The sequence below is a fragment of the Rhinopithecus bieti genome, unplaced genomic scaffold (genome assembly GCF_001698545.2).
Source record: "Rhinopithecus bieti isolate Rb0 unplaced genomic scaffold, ASM169854v2 scaffold_11291, whole genome shotgun sequence".
NCBI classification, from domain to species: domain Eukaryota; kingdom Metazoa; phylum Chordata; class Mammalia; order Primates; family Cercopithecidae; genus Rhinopithecus; species Rhinopithecus bieti.
In genome coordinates, this window is record NW_016807158.1 from 1067515 (window position 1) to 1089424 (window position 21910).

The 21910-nt window shown below is 36.9% G+C and overlaps 1 protein-coding gene across 1 annotated transcript in view; it reads left to right on the forward strand.

Moving 5' to 3' along the window:
- The window catches only part of PHTF2 (putative homeodomain transcription factor 2), a 167935-nt gene that overhangs the window by 31221 nt on the left and 114804 nt on the right, over positions 1–21910 (forward strand). Inside the window, exon 2 of the mRNA XM_017880436.1 lies at positions 7751–7830. Coding sequence (XP_017735925.1) covers positions 7786–7830 — 45 coding nt within the window. The 5' untranslated portion in view covers positions 7751–7785. The remainder of the gene's footprint in view (positions 1–7750; positions 7831–21910) is intronic.

A 21910-nucleotide genomic window follows, 5' to 3' on the forward strand; every position in this document is an offset into this window, starting at 1 on the left:
GAAAAGTCTGTTTCCATTTCTATCATCCTATCTTTGTGAAGCAGGGTTTTCTGTAGTATAGTTGACAGCAACCAAAATAAGATTATGGAATAGACTGGACATAAACAACACACTTTGGATGTCACTGTCTCCCATCATTATATATTTTATATATATATATATTATATATTATAATGTAATAATAGAAATAAAGTATACAATAAATGTAATGCTCTTGAATCATCCCAAAACTATCCCCTACCCTGGCCATGGAAAATTGTCTTCTACAAAACCAGTCCCTGGTGCTAAAAAAGGTTGGGGACTGCTGCAAGTAAGAGATAGATAATAACAAATAATAAAATAGAACAGTTATAACAGTATACTTTAATGAAAAGTTATGTGAATTTGGTCTCTCTCTCTCTCCAAATATCTTATTTTACTGTACTGTAGTTACTGCAGTAACTGAAATGTGGAAAGCAAAGCCTTGGATAAAGGGGATGCTACTGTAAGGGGAACACAGAACAGGATGAGAAATATTGAATGGAAGAATTTGGGAAAAACTTATATGGAGAAAGTGAAATTTTAGAGGTCTTGTCACAATCTTCCTTGTTTTAGAAAAAAAAGTGTTAATTTTGGCACAGAGGTAGAAAATGTTGAAAGGATGGGATGGTTGAAACAAGTTGTATGAGAAGATGATGAGCAATAATGTTGGACAATTAAGGTCAGATTGTAGAGAGTCTAAATACAGTACTTGTGGATTTTATTTTGTAAGCAGCAGAGAATGATACAAGGTTGTTGGAATGGAATAATAATATGAGGGCCTGAAGAGATTTATATAAACTACTTTTAACAAATTAAAAGCTCTTTAGGGCCCAGCATGGTGGCTCATACCTGTAATCTCAGCACTTTTGGAGGCTGAGGTAAGAAGATTGCTGAGGACAGCAGTTCAAGACCAGCCTGGGCAGCATAGTGAGACTCCATCTCTCTCTACAAAAAATTTTAAAAATAGCCCAGTTTGGTGGCATGCAACTTTAGCTATTTGGGAAGCTACGGCAGGACAGTCGCTTGAGCCCAGGAGTTTGATGTTACAGTGAGCTATGATCAAGCCACTGCACTTCAGTCTGGGTGACAGTGAGACCCTGTCTCTAAAAACGAAATAAAGAAGATATTTTTTGTTTAGTCTAACAGTTTCTACTATGTTAAATTCCATATATATAACACTTATTTAAGAAGTAATATTAATGTTTTTGGGTGTGTTAGTAAGAATTCAGAGGAACTTCTGTACATTATTGGAATTGGTGACCTGAGAGGAAGAAGCTGAAATAAAATTAATACAAGTAGAGGGTTTATTTCAATCAAGCTTCAGGATTGCAACTGGGAGCACAGATTTGAGTTGCTCTGAATATACTCTCTGATTAGCAGCAGTTCAAAGTGGATTTTTCCAGCCTGGGCAACATAGTGAGACCTCATGTCTACTAAAATTCAAAAAAATTAGCCAGGCATCGTGGTACATGCCTGTAGTCCCAGCTACTTTTGGGGCTGAGGCAGAAGGATCACTTGAGCTGGGAAGTCGAAGCTGCCGTGAGCCCTGATCGTGCCATGCACTCCAGCCTGGGCAACTGAGTGAGACCTTGTCTTAAAAAAAAAAAAAAAAAAAAAAAAAGATTTGTTTTTCTTTTAAAGGGAAAGAAGAAGCAGTTCCTGAGTTGTTTACTGAGAATTTATGTTAAAATAACATAAACTATTGATTTGCTATACATTCTACTTTGTATCACAAATTCCAGAAACATGAAGATAAATGAGTGAGGCAGCTAGTCAGGAAGGAATGACTTTAAACAGTTGCCCCCTAGGCTTGGGTGTAGGGGCTTGACTGAAGTCCTATACTCACATGTCTGTGCTTGCATACCTCACATGGCTCAGACTGCTCTGAGCTCTTTCTTTTCACACAATTGTTATTTAACCTTTATTGAGTTGTGGAATATTTGGCTAGATGGCACTTGGGGAAAACTGAGGTCCGGAGAACTCAGTACTTATTCAAGAGCACACAGCTCTTAGTATCAGAACTTGGATCTAGAACCCAATCCTCCTGATGCTTAGTCATTGCTTTTTATCTGCTGTACTTCCTTTACCATATATTACAGTGTACTGAGTACTTAGAGACAAAGAAAGACTGATGCCACATTTTTTCTTTATTTACATATGACCAAGTGACCTGTGTGGTCACATATTGCTTTACATTTCTATTTAAATTACAGATTTTTGAGCATATATTGGTGCTAGAAGAGAGACATTAAGCTTCAGCATTTTTTAGTCCAAATGAAAGCTGGCCGGGTGTGGTGTCTCATGCCTGTAATTCCAGTACTTTTGGAGGCTGAGGCGGGCGGATCGCATGAGGTCAGGAGTTCGAGACCAGCCTGGCCAACATGGTGAAACCCGGTGTCTATTAAAAATACCAAAAATTAGCCTGGCGCGGTGGTGGGCACCTGTAATCCTAGCTACTGAGGAGGCTGAGACAGGAGAATTGCTTGAACCCGAGAGGTGGAGCTTGCATTGAGCCGAGATCCACGCCATTGCACTCCAGCCTGGGCAACGAGAGCAAAACTCCGTCTCAAAAAAAAAACAAAACAAAAGAAAAAAAAAAAGAAAGCTTCATCTTGGAGGAAGTAGGATTTGAGCTGATTTAGAAGGATGTATGAGTGGAGAAAAGGATGGAATAGGAATAATAATAACACACGCAAAGTGTCAGGGGTGGAAATACATTGTTTTCTGAGCCTAGTTAGAGTCATGCCAGAACAGAGAAATTTGTTTCAGATAATGAGAGATGTACATTGTAACATTATATAGTATTTGATACAATTTTTGTAACATGGGGATTGGTTAAAAATCTGACAATGTGGGAGACCATATTTGTGCAAAGAATACTCATGGGCATTATTATACAGTTGACCCTTGAACAATTGGGGGTTGGGGTACTGACCACTGCTGTGGAAAATTTGGCTATAACTTTTGAATACCCCAAAACTTAACTACTAATAGCCTACTGTTGACAGGAAGTCTTACTAATAACATAAACAGATAACACATTATTTTATATGTTATAGGTTTATGTACTATATAATTACAATAAAGTAAGCTAGAGAAAAAGTGTTATTAAATTGTAAGGAAGGGAAAATAGGCCAGGCACAGTGGCTCACACCTGTAATCCCAGCACTTTGGATGGCCGACATGGGAGGATCACATGAGGTCAGAAGTTCAAGAACAACCTGACCAACATGGAGAAACCCTGTCTTTACTAAAAATACAAAATTAGCCGGGTGTAGTGGCGCATGCCTGTAATCCCAGCTAGCAGGAGAATCGCTTGAACCTGGGAGGCAGAGGTTGCAGTGAGCCGAGATCATACCGAGATCATACCATTGCACTCCAGCCTGGGCAACAAGAGTGAAAACTCCATCTGGAAAAAAAAAAAAGAAGAAGAAGAGAAAATATATTTACTATTCCTTAAGTGGAAGTGGATCATGATAAAGGTCTTCATCCTTGTCATCTTCACATTGAATAGGTTGAAGAAGTGGAGTGGTTGGTTTTGCCTTCCTGGATAGCAGAGGCAGAAGAGGTAAAAGGGGAGGCAGGAGGAGCAGGCACACTTGGTATAACTTTTATTGAAAAAAATCCACATATAAGCGGACCAGCGAACCCATGTTGTTCAACTGTATTTGATTGAGATTCCGTAGAGGCAGACTTAACATACCATCTGTTCTGTACTCATCTTTTCCCACCACCCTGGTCTTTGGCATTTTGTGTGGAAATCAATACAGTAAATAAAGACACGTGCACACATATGTTTATTGTGGCACTGTTCACAATAGCGAGGACTTGGAACCAACCCAAATGCCCATCAGTGATAGACTGGATAAACAAAATACTGTGCAGCCATAAAAATGGATGAGTTCATGTCCTTTGCAGGGACATGGGTGATGCTGGAAACCATCATTCACAGCGTATTCTCACTCATAAGTGGGAGTTGAACAATGAGAACACATGGAGACAGGGAGGGGAACATCACACCCCGGGGCCTGTCGGGGTGGGGGGCTCAGGAAGGGAAAGCATTAGGAGAAATACCGAGTGTAGATGACGGGTTGATGGGTGCAGCAAACCACCATCGCACGTGTATACTTGTGTAACCCTGCACGTTCTGCACATGTACCCCAAAACTTAAAGTATAATTAAAAAAAAGCTAAAAATAAAAAAAGAAGAATTTCAGGTATTTTGTTAAGGTGTGATAATTAAATCTGTGTCAAGGATAGTATTAGCTTAGAGTTAACTGCCCAATGTTATGCCTGCAGTTAGCCCTATGGTTTCAGGATTGGATTACTTCTAAATAAATAAATATTATGCATCGTAATACCCATGCTTGTATCAGATCAGTTGATCAAAATAGGTTAAGATCCTCTAGTAAAGGTCCCCAGTAAGTTTTTTTTGCTTTTTTTCTGTAGATAAACTTTAATATGATAATTTAACATTAAATCTGAGCTATCATGATGGTAGAGACTATAAAACTGTATTCCTGTACTATCATAGAATCGAAGAAGTTGGAAAGGCTTTATAAATAATCTTCATTATTCATGAAATAACTTGACTTATTAATCCATGTTGTTTATACCCACGTGTAATTTGGGTATCTTTCTTTGAGTGTGCTTTGTCAGATATCCAGTTCAGAAATCTATCTCAGCATGCTGTAAAACCTGTTTTAAAAATAGGTATGAGCCATTCAGTTTGACTGAAAGGTTGTTGACACAATGGAAAAACTATTAAATGAGTTTGCACAGAAAATCACCATTACTGAAGAAAGGTTTTAAAAAAAAAAAAAAAAAAAAACCAGAAAATTCGTTGAATTTTATTTCTATAGACCCAAATAATATAGTTTAAAATATTTAGAACACTTTATATAATTAGAATGCTGTTAGATTTTTGGTATTTATCTAAGTGTAGCTAGGTAAACCAAATATATATATATAAAGTCTTTGCGATTATTTTCTTGTGAGGCAGGCAGTGTTTTCTCACTTTCATTTGAGCTTTTTCTTTTTTTAAAAGAACTATTATTTATATGTGAACATTTAAATATTCCCTAAATATATTAAATATCTGATATGTTTAATAGACTGACAAAATCCTTTCACATTTTGTATATGAAATGTATATTATTTACATTGTTAGGGGGTTGGGAAAGAGGATCTTTATTTTGTTAGATAATCTGGAATATTTGTCAATAAAGATTGGGTAAAGTGAAAAGAGGGTAAGTGAAAAGTTGATATTCTCATATTTTTGTTTCATACTTTGCTTGAGGGGACAGGTTATAACCAATCTGGAAAGCATTTACAGTTGTCAGGACAAACAAATATAATGAGGGTGTAATGTCTATTGAATAGTCCCCTAGCAAAATCAGTGGGGAAAACCTCTGGGATACAATGTGGTTAAAGTTAATAAATCATACTCAAAGGCTTCCAGGACAGAAAAACAAAAATGGGAAATTTTAAGTCAGTAAGGGAAAGCTTCCTCAAAAAACCCTCGTGAGAGAAATAAAAGTAGCCACACCTGACTGAGAAATTAGTGGAGGTGAACTTTGAAATCTGTAAATAATCCATATGTATGTAATTGAGAATTGACATTGTAACCTTATAATAATTGGGGAGCTGTTTTTATTTTCAGTGTGAACAAAAACTGGTTGCATGTATTTCTCTTTAAATTGCTATGTGTAAAAAAGGAAATATAAATACTTTCTAGTTCCTAGATTGGGGAATTTTTTATATGAAAATTGATGATAAAAATAATTATAATTGAAAACCTACTACATGTCCTGGACTGTGGCAGGCATCTTATGTATATTATTTATTGGTCACAAAGATCCTATAAAGGATGGGGAGGTACAGTTATTTCTAGTTTATAAGTGAAAGAAACAGGTTGAGAGAAATTCAGTGACTTCTTCAATTTTACGTAATAGATAGTGGAGCTAATATTCGAATTCAGGTCTTTTGACTGTATCCTTCTTTTCTTTCCATTATGTTAGGCTGTTTGTCAGGAATTTCCAAACATAGTTTGCTTGAATTTGATCAGATAGAGTCACTAATATCTTAGGAAAGGTTGTAAAATAATTTGGTTTATAACACTGTCAAAAATACAGGCATTAAGTAAATTCTGCTTTAAATTTTAGAGGTTTATCATCTAAACATTTGAACTTGCTGATAATTTTTATTGTATCTGAATCTTAATATGCTCAAAAAGCATGCATGCTCCCAAGAGTGATACATAAAACCTCTGGTACTTTGTTTACTGAGGCAAACTAGTGGTAGCGTTTCTACAGTTGGAGATCTGTATGTACTAGGATTGGCTCAGCAGGGTGCTTTACCCCCAGGATTTTCCTGAGATCATCCTGTGTGGCCTTGGATGATCCTGGTTTGTAATGAGTTCTGGGGCTGATAACTGCTTTTGAACCTGTTCTAGGCTAATCCTTAACACGAGACTAGAGGTACCCTCTATGCCAGTGTCATCTTATGACTGAAATAGTATTCTGGAGTTGATGGGAATCAGTCTCAAATAACATCTAGGGTTATGGAATAATTAAGTTTAGTGCCAATCCTGTTTTAGACAAATACAGAAAAGATGCCTATGAAATGGTTTCTGGTATTTGTCTTAGTTTAATTATTTTTAAAAGAGATTTGCAGTTATATAACATATCAACTGTTTTAATGTGTTTCTTGTAAGTTACAATTCAGTAGCTTAATTTTTTCAATAAACTTAGGGACTGTATTTTATAAACTGAAATATTAAAGTGTTTATTTTGATCTTTGAGGATTAATTGTCATAATTACTTAAATGACAGTTAGCAAACTGTGATATCTAGGAATTCTTTTTTTTTTTTTTTTTCCTGAGACGGAGTCTTGCTCTGCCGCCCAGGCTGGAGTGCAGTGGCCAGATCTCAGCTCACTGCAAGCTCCGCCTCCCGGGTTCACGCCATTCTCCTGTCTCAGCCTCCCGAGTAGCTGGGACTACAGGCGCCCGCCTCGTCGCCCGGCTAGTTTTTTGTATTTTAGTAGAGACGGGGTTTCACCGTATTAGCCAGGATGGTCTCGATCTCCTGACCTCGTGATCCGCCCGTCTCGACCTCCCAAAGTGCTGGGATTACAGGCTTGAGCCACCGCGCCCGGCCTAGGAATTCTTTAGTGTTAATTATTCCTGTATATTAACTCTAATATTGGCTTAGTATTTAACATAAATACTTTTTGGCTTCTTGGGTTATTTTAATTCAGTTTTTTGTTTACTGAGTGTCAGGGAAAATTAAATGTCATTATAAATTCTGTCATCTCTATTAAGCCATCCTTTAGCAATGGTAACTGACACTGGTTTTTAGAAAAAAACTACATTACTGATTGAATTAATTGGTTTCTTGTATGTGGATTTGTAGATGTACAATTTCTGGTATAACCTAGGAAATTCTGAAATTTATTTAAAATATTTTTTAAAAGAAACAATTCAACCTATTTTGTAAGAAAACAAGTGTTATTTATTCACGTAAATAGAACTTTCTTTTATTGTGGCAACTGATTTTTGTTTACTTAAGAGAACCTGTTGCTAAAATAGTAATGAGGAAGGGTGTAATATAAGTCTCGTCATACACCCCTTGCTCTGCAAGTAACCAGAGTGCTATGTCTACATGCTGTTCAGTCTCCTTTTGGAAGGTGGAAATAAAGTCATTTGTATGTTTTTCTCTCTTGCACAGCCTAAAATGACCAATGTGTGATTTCAGTGGAATAAATGGCGTCCAAAGTCACAGATGCTATAGTCTGGTATCAAAAGAAGGTAAGTTGATAGTCAAAACTTTTAGCTTTCTAAATGTTTTAATTTCAAAAATATATGTTTATTTCATGCTGTAGATGTTAGGATTTTGAGTGGAAAAGGAAGATTATTTTTATTTTCCTTGTACTTATTTTACTTCTAAATAAATTGGAAAGATGATGCTAAAAAATATTTTTTCTCTACTTTTTACTCTACAATAGCAAAGTGGCTAGATTAATTATAATATAATGCATATCTCCAGGAGTGGATAAAATGAGCATTTTATACAAGCATTAATATTTTTCTTTAATTTCTTAAGAGAAAGATTAGCAGAGCTATTATATAACAAACAATTATATAATATAAAATCACAGTTTTTAATATGTTTCTTGTGAGTTACCAATTCACTAGCTGAATTCTCAGCTAAATAAAAGTTTTGGGCTCTATTCTTACAAACTGAAATACTGAAGTGTTTATTTTGATGTTTTAGGATTGTCATACCTACTTTAAATAGCTGTATCATCTTATGTATTTCAAAATAAGCTTTACCAATGTAATGTTTTTCTTTATAAAGTCCAAAAGAATATAGGCATTTTTGACAATACAGTAAACTGTTTACTCCTGATGAGTGTTGTTTATATTCTTTAAAATTTACGTTGTTTCATGTAATACCTTAGATCTTTTGTGTACATAGTGAATTATATTTGTTTTCACATTTTAAAACATTTTGATACCTTATTCTTCAGGTGTCTATTAACAAAATATAATGATACATTTAAAGCTTTTCTTATATGGTAGAAAAAACACACTTTTTTTTTTTTTTGAGATGGAGTCTCTCTTTCTCTCTGTTACCCAGGCTGGAGTACAGTGGCGTGATCTCAGCTCACTGCAACCTCTGCCTCCTGGGTTCAAACGATCTCTTGCCTCAGCCTCCCAAGTAGCTAGGATTACAGACATGTGCTACCATGCCTGGCTAATTTTTGTATCTTTAGTAGAAACAGGTTTCGCCATGTTGGTCAGGCTGATCTTGAACTCCTGACCTCAGGTGATCTGCCCACCTCACTTAGCCTCTCAAAGTGCTAGGATTACAGGCATGAGCCACTGCGCCCAGCCAAACAGATGATTTTAAAATTTTGTTCATTTGAAAATAAGTTATTTTAAAATTACTAATTTTAAAAGTAATTTTAAAAGTTAGACAAACCTAAGAATATGGCCTTTTTAAAAATATTTTTTGAGACAGGGTCTCACTCTGTCGCCCAGGCTTGAGTGCAATTGCACACTCATGGCTCACTGCAGCCTCAACCTCTTGGGCTCATGTGATCCTCCTACCTAAACCTCCCTTAGTAGCTGGCATGGGATTATGGTCTGTTTTTAGATGTGTTATTTGTTTTCTGGGTAGAACATGACACAGGTATATAATTACATTTTTCATATAAGGTACTTTATTGGAAGTATTGATATCAATATACTATTAGTTGTCTTCTGTGTTTGTTAGTGCCTTCTTTTAAAGTTTTAAACTTCCAGTCAAGTTAAAAATCAGTCTGCTTAACTAAAGAGCTAAATAAAATTGTAAATTAAGGAAAACAAAACAAAAAAAACCTTAAACATTTTCCTGTCTATATCTTTGAAACTTTTCTCTTTTCTAATTTCTACCTAATAAACTTTTTCTCTGTTTGGCTTTTTACATTAAACACTTTAGAGTTTACTGAAGATCATTTATAGAACATACCTGGTTGACTGACCTTTCTTGGGATCAGAGGGTGTGAAATATTATACTCAGATTCAGTTAGCCCTGTAACTGAAGTTAGCCCTGTAACTGAAATGACCCTCTTATCCAAGGGTCATTTACCTGGCAGCTTTGGATACATGCAACCAAAATATTCTCCAGAGCAACTATAAGAAATGTCATAAAATATACTAGCAAATGTAATCACATATTCTATTATATATATATTTATTTATTTTTAAGACAGGGTCTCACTCTGTTAACCCAGTCTGGAGTGCTGTGGCACAATCACGGCTCACTGCATCCTTGACCTCCTGGGTTCAAGTGAACTTCCCACCTCAGCCTCCGAAGTAGCTGGGACTATAGGCATGTGCCACTATGCCCAGCTAGATCTTGTATTTTTAGTAGAGATGGGGTTTTGCCATGTTGCCCAGGCTCATCACATAAATTAGGGAGTTGCCAGAACCATTAACTAGATTTGATTTGCTCTATTTTTTCCTTTTGCTTTTAAATTTAATTTTTTTGAAGAAAAAACTGGGAAATTGTTGAAAAGTTAGTTTTTTAAGGTTTTAAAAAAAAAAAAAAAAAAAAAAAAAAGCAGCCTGCAATACTATCTATCCCTATCCTTACCTAGTCTTTGAGTTTTGCTCCCCCAGAGGCAATCATTTTAAACCAAAGTTTCAAAGATGAGGAGTCCCACTCCTCATCCTAATGACTTTTGATGGAATACTGGCATTTATGGGTAGGAGTCAGAGATACAAAATGTCATACAACGTTCTAAACTAGGATTGGATTAACTGACTTTTTCTTTAAAGGAACAGATAGTAAATAATTTAGGTTTTGAGTCATAGGTCTCTGCTGCAACCACTCAACCTTGTGTTGCCATTGTAGCACAAAAGCAGCTATAGACAATATGTAAAATTAATGAGCGTGGCTGTATTCCAGTAAAACTTAGTTTACAAAGACAGGCAAGGGTCTAGATTTGGCCTATAGGCCTTGGTTTGCTGACCTATGCTCTAAGACAGCCTTTGTTGAATAACACCATTTTTAAAAATGATATTTCATGTTTTGAAACATGCCTGCCTTGTTTTTTCTTGGTCAATTTATTGTAGATGTTACTTGTTGACTTCTGACTATATGATTAGGATTTAGCTTTTTTATAAGCTTCCCCTAAGTTTCCTCCCTCTATCGTCCCAGTGACTCCAAATTTTGGTTAAATCAGTATTTGGTGCTTACATCATTATGTTTGTGTATGTATCGTTTAAAGATGTGTTATGTTGTAATATTTCCAATCTGTGTAACTTTTTTTTCCCTTTGCTTGGTTTTCCAAATTCTTTTACTAAGTCTCTGATGAAATTGTAACACTTCTTTTGTTGCAGTCAGTCATATTCAAGTATTATCTCTTCCTTTTTTCCTTTCTTGGAACTGACCCTCCTAGAACTCTCTGTTTATCTAGTCCATACTGAATAGATTGTTCTTAAGTCATGTCTCCCAGCTGCCATCTTAATATTTTCTTTTATCATTAGCCTGAGGGTTCCCCTCACTGGCTTAGGTCATACAGATCTGTTTGTCTCTTAAATATATGCTTATTAAAAAAAATTTTTAGAGGCGTTTATGCATCAGTGAAATGAAGGCAGGAGAACTGCAGTTGTACTTATTAACCACAGGCAAATAACTTTATTTCTCTGAGCCTCAATTTCCACTTTTCTACATTGACTAGCTAATGGTTCTCAGCCTGTTTTCAATCACTGACCCCTTTGAAATTGTGTTGAAAGCTAAGGCTCATATTTTGAGAAAAATGTATATAATGTACATATACAGAAAATATCACATCTGTCTTAAAACCCAGGTTAAGAAGCCCTGGATTACATGATTTTTAAAAGTTTTAATATTGTAATGCTCTTTGATTTTGTGACTGTCATTCAATAGTATCCAGCTTTTACTGAGTAGTATCCTTTTAAATAAAAACCAAAAACATTTATCTTCATTTTCTTGAATATTTGTTTGGTAGTAACTCACTTCTTTTTATTTTTGAGGGAGGGTCTCACTTTGTCACCCAGGCTGAAGTGCAGTGGTGTGAACACGGCAGACTGCAGCCTCGACCTCCTGGGCTCAAACGATCCTCCCGCCTTAGCCCCCCAACTAGCTGGAACTATAGGCACATGCTATCACACCCACCTAATTTTTGTATTTTTTTGTGGAGATGGGATTTCACCATGTTTCCCAGGCTGGTCTCAAACTTCTGGCCTCAAGCGATCCTCCTGCCTTGGACTCCCAAAGTGCTGGGATTACAGGCCTGAGCCACCATGCCCAGCCATAACTCACTTTAGAGACACCTTTCTCCACTAGAAAATTGTGACATTTTTATATTTATATTTGAATATTGAATGGCAAAAAGCCATCACTTGATTTGTAAACTCTTTTGAACATGAGCTATAATATCAGATGTGAAATTTCCAGGAGAAAATGAAAACAAACTTTTAAATTATTATAAATGTGTACAGAAATTCTACTTAATTATCAAGTATTTTTAAATAAATTATTCTTTTGTTTTGTTTTGTTTTTTGTTGAGACAGAGCTTCACTCTGTCGCCCTGGCTGGAGTCAGTGGTGCTATCTTGGCTCACAGCAAACTCTGCCTCCTGGGTTCAAGCAATTCTCCTGCCTCAGCCTCCCGAGCAGCTAGGATTACAGGCGCATGCTACTACAGCCAGCTAATTTTTGTATTTTTAGTAGTGATGAGGTTTTGTTATGTTGGCCAGGCTGGTCTTGAACTCTTGACCTCAAGCGATCTGCCCACCTCAGCCTCCCAAAGTGCTGGCATAAATTATAGGCATGAGCCATTGCACCCGGCCTAAATAAATTATTCTATGCATGGTTTGCTTTGAGATTTTAAAAGTCCTTTAATATCCAATTTTAAACTTCGTTTTATGCTGTTGTAGCCTTCATAGTTATGAATAATTTTAAAGTTCCTATTGGTTCAAAGTAATTTTCAGTTATTAACTTGGAGGAACTGTTAATGCAACAAGAATGACAGCAGGGGAGAAACCAGAATAGTTTTTAGTTAATAATGAGCTACTGAATGTGTTTTGTAGCAAAATACTCCGCTTTCATATTTCTAGTTTCTCATTTCCAAGGATAGGGAATGGAGTGTACTTATCTTTTGGAAGTTATTTGAAATAGGGACCTGAAGTTACATGTATTCAAAGATAATTGACACCCTGCGTATTCCTTTAAACAATATAATGACCTGTAAGATTCCACTGTGACTGTGCAGATAAAATTATGAGAGAATGAGGTTCTATTTTCACTAGATAAATATATAGGAGAAAAGTGGCTTAGAAAAACTCCCCAAATTTAAAAGGGGGAAAAAAAAAGCACTAGCAATATTGTATAGTGATAGTAAAATAGTGAATTTAGCTTATAGGGCTGAGGAAGAACTGTATGATACAGATCTTGGTCATTGTCCTTAAGGAGTCTATTGGCAATGAGAAAACTAATGAATATGTTTAACAACCTTTAAATATGAGCCAGCATTGGGATTCATTTAGTAATTCAAATGAGAAACTAGCCTGAGTAATATGAACTTGACTGGTAACTGCTATCAATTGTAAATAGCAGGGAACACCTTTTTGGTAAAGTTCAGCCATGTTAATGTGCGTGTGGGCATGTGCACGTGTGTGTGTGTGTGTGTGTACTTAAGTATGTGTAGGGCATTTCAGAGTACTAACTTGCCTAAGGTTGCACAGATGGTTCAAAAGTATTAAGTCTCAGCTTTCAACTCCAAAACTGTGTGCAGTCATTTAATATTATCCTTCCTCCATCAGTCTCCCGGATTCTTTTACAAGTAAGACAAATTTAACTCAAACTATCTTAAAGAGGGAAATTATTGGCTTTCAAGCTAAACCGTGCTTAGTGGTGAAGCTTTTCTCAGGGTTGACTTAATCCCAAGACGAGAGCACCATCAGATGTGTCCGTCTGCCTCTTTTTTCTTATTGCTTTTCTAGAGTTGGCTTATTCCTTTCTCCATGTTGTGAGAAAAAGCCCCAAGGTCCCTCCAGACTCCTTCTCTTTTAGCTCCTTGAGAAGAAAGGATGTGTGGAAGACTGCCATATAGGGGTTTCCTACCCAAAATTATTCCTGACCTTTTTTCCTAGTGGAAGAGCCTCTACTTTGTTAAGGAATTCATTCCTCTCCACAGGCTTTATAGCCAAAGAATGTGTATCCAAAGTCTCAGAGCGGGTGAATCCTGGTAAGTCTAATCCGATCATGGCATTCTGTTTCCTTTGCCACTGATTGGCATAGAATGGGACATGTATTCCAATTCTGGCTAATGAGAAATGAAGCCTTCTGGGAAAAGTCTCTCACATCCTAAAACAACCAATAATAATAATAGCAAACTTTATGTGATGCTTATTATGTGCCACTTTTCAATGCTTTACATATATTAAATAATACAGTATAATGATATGAAATAGAGGGTTGCCTTCCTGTCTTGGGACATTGGTGGGTGAGGCACGTTGCCTGAAATTAGTTTTCTCTTCTCTTCTCTTCTCTTCTCTTCTCTTCTCTTCTCTTCTCTTCTCTTCTCTTCTCTTCTCTTCTCTTCTCTTCTCTTCTCTTCTCTTCTCTTCTCTTCTCTTCTCTTCTCTTCTCTTCTCTTCTCTTCTCTTCTCTTCTCTTCTCTTCTCTTCTCTTCTCTTCTCTTCTCTTCTCTTCTCTTCTCTTCTCTTCTCTTCTCTTCTCTTCTCTTCTCTTCTCTTCTCTTCTCTTCTCTTCTCTTCTCTTCTCTTCTCTTCTCTTCTCTTCTCTTCTCTTCTCTTCTCTTCTCTTCTCTTCTCTTCTCTTCTCTTCTCTTCTCTTCTCTTCTCTTCTCTTCTCTTCTCTTCTCTTCTCTTCTCTTCTCTTCTCTTCTCTTCTCTTCTCTTCTCTTCTCTTCTCTTCTCTTCTCTTCTCTTCTCTTCTCTTCTCTTCTCTTCTCTTCTCTTCTCTTCTCTTCTCTTCTCTTCTCTTCTCTTCTCTTCTCTTCTCTTCTCTTCTCTTCTCTTCTCTTCTCTTCTCTTCTCTTCTCTTCTCTTCTCTTCTCTTCTCTTCTCTTCTCTTCTCTTCTCTTCTCTTCTCTTCTCTTCTCTTCTCTTCTCTTCTCTTCTCTTCTCTTCTCTTCTCTTCTCTTCTCTTCTCTTCTCTTCTCTTCTCTTCTCTTCTCTTCTCTTCTCTTCTCTTCTCTTCTCTTCTCTTCTTGCCTGTCTTGCTCTGTCACTCAAGCTATTGTGCAGTGACACAGTCATGGCTCACTGCAGTCTTTGACTCCTGGGCTTAAGCATTCCTCCTGCTCAGCCTTCCGAGTAGCTGGGACTGCAGGCTTGCACTATCATGCCCGGGTAGTTTTCTTCCTTTTTTGCTTTTTTGTAGAGGTGGGGTCTTGCTCTGTTGCCCAAGTTGGTCTTGAACTCCTGGCTTCAGGTGATCCTCTTGCCTCAGCCTCACAAAGTGTTGATATTGCAGGCATGAGCCTGCAAGCCTGAAGCTTTTATAGTGACTTAGTTCCCATGAAAGGAGCTTTCTAATGGGCTGAGGATGTCAGAAATGAAAGATGGAAAGAAAACTTGAGCTTTTTAGGACTTTATGAACTGTAAAATTAATCAGTTCTGAAAATGACCTAATTTGGGATTTCTTACTATATGAGACAATAAATCCCTGTATTTTTTTCAGTCATTTGAAGTTGGGTTTTTTAGTTTCTTGCTTCTGAAAGCATCCTAAGTGATACACAGAAGTGCCTTCTGAGGGGGTATGGTTTTCTATACATTCCTTTTGCCTTAGCTGGTTATAGTAGTAGAGAGAAAATTAAGATCTACCAAAAAGAAGTACTGAGCCATAGACAAAGGCGCTTATTACATTTTCACTTTTGTGTCCTTTTCTTGAATGTAATTTTAAACTACCATGCTTTATAGTATAATAAGGTTGAAAGAGCACTGTGTATAGCATTGAGACCTCTATTTGATTTTGTAATATTTACCAGCTTATAATATTGAACATGTTATTTAATTTTTATGAGCCTCAGTTTTTTCTTTTTTAAGCTGCAGATAGTAATGCTTCCCTTGGATGAATCACACAGGTTGTGACAGGATAAGTCAACTTTAAATATAATTTTTAAATCTATTTTTATGTTTATGGGTACATAGTAGGTTTATATATTTATGGGGTACATGAGATATTTTGATACAAACATATAATCACATCAGTGTAAATGGAGTATCCGTTACCTCAAGCGTTTATCGTTTCTTTGTGTTCCAAATGTTCTGATTATACTCTTTTAGTTATTTTAAATTGTACAGTAAATTATTGTTGACTGTAGTCTCCCTGTTGTGCTATCAAGTACTAGATCTTACTCATTCTATCTAACTGTGGTTTTGTACCCATTAACCATTTCTGTTTCCCATCCCTACTACCCTTTCCAGCCTCTGGTAATGATCATTCTACTCTCCATTTTCATGAGTTCAGTTCTTTGAATTTTTAGCTCCCACAAATGAGTGAGAACCTGTGAAGTATGTCTCTCTGTGCGTGGCTTATTTCACTTAACATAATGTCCTCCAGTTCCATTCATGTTGTTGCAAGTGTCAGGATCTCATTCTTTCTCATGACAGAATACTATTCATTGTGTATATGTACCAAATTTTCTTTATCCATTCATTCATTCATGGACACTTAGGTTGATTCCAAATCTTGGTTATCGTGAATACTGCTGCAGTAAACATGGGAGTGCAGATACCTCTTCAATATACTAATTTCCTTTTTTGGGGTATATATCTAGGAGTGGGCTTGCTGGATCATATGGTAGTTCTATTTTTAGTTTTTCAAGGAACCTCCATACTGTTCTCCATAGTGGCTGTACTAATTTGCATTCCTACCAACAGTGTACAGGGATTCCCTTTTCTCCACATCCTTGCCAGCATTTGTTATTGCCAGTCTTCTGGAGAAAAGCCATTTTGACTGAGTTAAGATGATATCTCATTGTAGTTTTGATTTGCGTTTCTCTGATGATCCATGATGTGAATCACCTTTTCGTATACTTGTTTGCCATTTGTGTGTCTTCTTTTGAGAAATGTCTATTCAGACCTTTTGCCCATTTTTAAAATGGATTATTAGATTTTTTTTCCTATAGAGTTGTTTGAGTTCCTTGTATATTCTGGTTATTAATTCACTGTCAGATGGGTAGTTTGCATATATCTTCTATCATTCTGTAGGTTGTCTCTTTGTTGATATTTTCCTTTGCTCTGCAGAAGCTTTTTAACTTGGTGTGATCGCATCTCTCCATTTTTACTTTGGTTGCCTGTGCTTTGGTAGTATTACTCAAGAAACCTTTGGCCAGTCCAATATCTTGGAGAGTTTCCCCAATATTTTCTTCTGGTAGTTTCATAGTTTAAGGTCTTAGATTTAAATATTTAATCAATTTTGATTTGATTTGTGTATATGATGAGAGATAGGTGTCTAGTTTCCTTCTTCTGCATATGGATATCCAGTTTTCCCAGTGTCATTTTACCATTTATTGAAGAGAACGTCCATTGTGATGTTCTTGGTACCTTTATTGAAAATGAGTTCACTGTAGTTACGTGGATTTGTTTCTGGGCTTCTATTGTGTTCCACTGATCTACATGTCTTTTTTTATGCCAGTACCATGCTGGGGTTTTTTTGTTTTGTTTTTGTTTTTTTTTTTGAGATGGAGTCTCCCTCTGTCTCACCCAGGCTAGAATGTAGTGGCGCGATCTGGGCTTACTGCAACTTCTGCCTCCTGGGTTCAAGTGATTCTCCTGCCTCAACCTCTGGAGTAGCTGGGATTACAGGCATGAGCCATCATGCCTGGCTAATTTGTGTGTGTGTGTGTATGTGTGTGTGTGTGTGTGTGTGTGTGTATTTTTTTTTGTTTTTTTTTTAGTAGAGACGGGGTTTCATCAGTTGGCCAGGCTAGTCTCGAACTGACCTCAAGTGATCACTCACCTCGGCCTCCCAAGGTGCTAGGATTGCAGGCGTGAGTCACTGCGCCCGGCCACCTTGCTGGTTTTGTTACAATAGCTCTGTAGTATAATTTGAAGTTATGCAATGTGATTCCTCCAGTTTTGTTCTTTTCACTCAGAATGTCTGGCTATTCTTGGTCTTTTGTGGTTCCAAATAAAATTCTAGGATTATTTTTTCTATTTCTCTGAAGAATGTCATTGGCGTTTTGATAGTGCTTACATTGAATCTGTAGATTGCTTTGGGTAGTATGCACATTTTAACAATATTAATTCTTTGCATCAGTGTTTCGTAGTTTTCATTGTGGAGACATTTCATTTGCATGATTAAGTTTATTCCTAGGTATCTTATTTTATCTGTAGCTATTGTAAATGGAATTACTTTCTTGGTTTCTTTTTCAGATTGTTCACTGTTGGTATATAGAAATGCTACTGATTTTTTTATGTTGATCGCATTCTGCAACTTTACTGAATTTGTTCATCAGTTCTGATAGATTTTTGGTGCAGTCTTTAGGTTTTTCCAAATAAAAGATCATATCATCTGCAAACAAAGATAATTGGACTTCTTCCTTTCCAGTTTGGATGCCTTGTATTTCCTTCTCTTGTCTGATTGCCCTAACTAGGACTTCCATTGCCATGTTGAATAACATTAGTCAAAGTGGGCAGTGGCTGGGCGTTGTGGATCATGCCTCTAATCCCAGAACTTTAGGAGGCTGAGGTGGGAGAATTGCTTGAAGCCAGGAGTTCAGTATCAGCCTGGGGAACATGACTTGACCCTGTTTCTACAAAATTAAAAAAAAGAAAAAAAAAAAAAGCAGCCAGGTGTGGTGGCATGCCCCTTTATTTCCAGCTACTTGGGAAGCTGAGGTGGCAGGATCACTTGAGCCCTAGAAGTGAGCCTGCAGTGAGCCATGTTTGTGCCACTGCACTCTAGCCTGAAAGACAAAGCAAGACATTGTCTCAAAAAAAATAAAAAATAAAAAGGCCAGGCTCGATGGTTCACACCGGTAATCTTAGCTAAGGCAGGAAGATCTCTTGAACCTAGGAGTTCTAGAGCAGCCAGGCAACATAGTGGGACCTCGTCTCTAAAAAAATAGAAAAAAATTAAGCCAGGCATGGTAGCATACACCTGTAGTTCCAGGAGGTAGAGGCAGGAGAATCACTTGAGCCCAGAAGGTTGAGGCTGCAGTGAGCCATGATTGTGCCACTGCACTCACTCCAGCCTAGTTCACAGAGTGAGACCCTGTCTCAAAACAAAACAAAACAAAACAAAACAAAACAAAACAAAAAAGAAAAAAAATGTGATCTGTTTTCTTCCCAGAATGTGGGGGCACTGGGGGGAAAAAAGCAAAATGGGCATCCTTGTTGTGTTTCAGATCTTAGAGGAAAGTCTTTCAGCTTTACCCTAATCAGTTTGATACCAGCAATGCATCCATCATATATGGCTTTTATTGTGTTGAGGTATGTTCCTTCTATACCCAGTTTTTTTAGTGTTTTTATTATGAAGGGATGTTGATTGATTTTGTCCTTCATTTTGTTGATATGATGTATCACATTGATTGATTTACATATGTTGAACCATCATGCATCCATGGATAAATCCCACTTGGTCATGATGAATGATCTTTTTAATGTGTTGTTATATTCGGTTTGCTAGTATTGTGTTGAGGATTTTTGTGGTTATCAGGGATACTGACCTATAGTTTTCTTTTTTTGATATGTCTTTGTCTGGTTTGGGTATCAGTAATACTGGCCTCACAAAATGAGTTTGGAAGTATTCCCTCTTTCTCTCCTTTTCAGAACAGTTTGAGAAGGATTGGTATTAGTTCCTTAAATGTTTGGTAAAGTATAGCAGTGAAGCCATAGGGTCCTGGGCTTTTCTTTGCTGGGAGACTTTTTATTACAGCTTTGATCTCATTACTTATTGGTCTGTTTTCAGATTTTGGATTTCTTCGTGGTACAATTTTGGTAGGTTGTCTGTGTTTAGGAATTTGTCCATTTCTTCTAGATTTTCCAATTTATTATCATATAGTTGCTCATAGTAGTCTCTAATGACCCTTTGAATTTCTGTAGAGTTCATTGTAATATGTCCCTTTTCATCTCTAATTATGTTTGTGTCTTCTTTCTTTTTTTCTTAGTGTGGCTAAAGGTTTGTTGATTATTTTTTCATAAAACAAACTTATTTCATTGATCTTTTGTATTTTTTTGTTTCAATTTCATTTATTTCTGCTTTTTTATTTTTTAGTTTCTTTCATTTGGAGACGGGTCTCACTGTGTTACTCAGGCTGGTCTTGAACTCCTGAGCTCAAGTGATCCGACTGCCTTGGCTTCCCAAAGTGCTGGGATTACTGCTCTGATCTTTATTATTTATTCTACTGATTCTGGGTTTGATTTGCTCTTATTTTCTAGTTATTTAAGATGCACTGTTAGGTTGTTTGAGTTTTTCTACTTTTTTGATATAGGGGCTGATTGGATTAAAGAGGATTAAACTTTCCTCTTAGTACTGCTTTCACTGTGTCTCATAAGTTTTAGTATGTTGTATTTCTATTTTATTTGTTTTAATAATTTTTAAAATTTTCTTCATTTCTTTATTGACTCACTGGTAATTCTGGAGCATATTGTTTACTTTTAATTTCCATGTGTTTGTGTAGTTTCTAAAGGTTTTTTTTTCTTTTTTTGTGAGACAGCCTTGCTCTGTTGCCCAGGCTGCAGTGCAGTGGCACACTCATAACTCACTGCAACCTTGAATTCCTGGGCTCAAGCAATCCTCCTGCCTCAGCCTCTTGAGTAGCTGGGACCACAGGCATGTGCCACCAACCTGGTTAATTTTTTAAAGTTTATTTTTGGATGAGCACGGTGGCTCCCGCCTGTATTCCCAACACTTTGGGAGGCTGAGGTGGGCAGATCACTTGAGGAGTTCAAGACCAGCCTGGCCAACATGGTGAAACCCATCTCTACTAAAATAGAAAATTAGATTTCTTGCTTTTATTTTTTGTGTATCTGTTGTAGGTTTTTTGATTTGAGGTTACCATGAGCCTTGTGAGTAACATCTCATAACCCATTATTTTAAACTGATGACAACTTAATACTGATTGCAAAAACTAACAAGCAAAGAGAAAACTAATAAAACTTTATACTTTCACTTTATGCCCCTTGCTTTTAATTTTGTGTTGTTTCTATTAATATCTTTTATACTGTCTTTATCTTGAACAGTTGTTATAGTTATTATTTTTAATAGGTTCATCTTTTAGTCTTTTTACTCAATATATGAGTGGTTTATATATCACAACTATAGTGTTACAATATTCTGTGTTTGTCTGTGTACTTAGCTATTACCAGTGTGTTTTGTACCTTCCAATGATTTCTTATTGCTTTTTAACCTCCTTTCAGATTGAAGAACTCCCTTTAGCATTTCCTGAAGGGCAGATCTGGTGTTGATGAAATCTCTCACCTTTTGTTTGTCTAGGAAAGTATTTCTCCTTTATGTTTGAAGGATATTTTTCCTGGATATACTATTAGAGGGTAAAAGTTTTTTTCCGTCAGCACTTTAAATATGTCCTGCCACTCTCTCCTGGCCTGTAAGGTTTCAACTGATAGGTTTGCTGCCAGATGGATTACAGCTCCATTGCATGTTATTTGTTTCTTTTCTTTTGCTAATTTTAGGCTCATTTCTTTATTCTTGACCTTCAGGAGTTTGATTATTAAATGCCTTGAGGTAGTCTTTGGGTTAAATCTGCTTGGTGTTCTATGACCTTCTTATACTTGAATATTGATATCTTTCTTTAAGTTTGTTATTATCTCTTTGGATAAACTTTTTACCCCAATATCTCTCTCTCTGCCTCCATTTAAAAGTAAGTAACTCGGCCAGGCGCGGTGGCTCAAGCCTGTAATCCTAGCGCTTTGGGAGGCCGAGACAGGCGGATCACGAGGTCAGGAGATCGAGACCATCCTGGCTAACACGGTGAAACCCCGTCTCTACTAAAAAAGACAAAAAAACTAGCCGGGCGAGGTGGCGGGCGCCTGTAGTCCAGCTACTCAGGAGGCTGAGGCAGGAGAATGGCGTAAACCCAAGAGGCGGAGCTTGCAGTGAGCTGAGATCTGGCCACTGCACTCCAGCCTGGGCGACAGAGCGAGACTCCGTCTCAGAAAAAAAAAAAAAAAGTAAGTGACTCTTAGATTTGCCTTTTTGAGGGTATTTTCTAGATCTTGTAGGCATGATTCATTCTTTTTTATTCTTTTTTCTTTTGTCTCTTCTGACTGTATTTTCAAATAGCGTGCTCACTAATTCTTTTTTTCTGCTTGATCAGTTCTGCTGTTGACAGACTTTAATGTATTCTTCAGTATGGCAGTTGAATTTTTCAGCTCTGGAT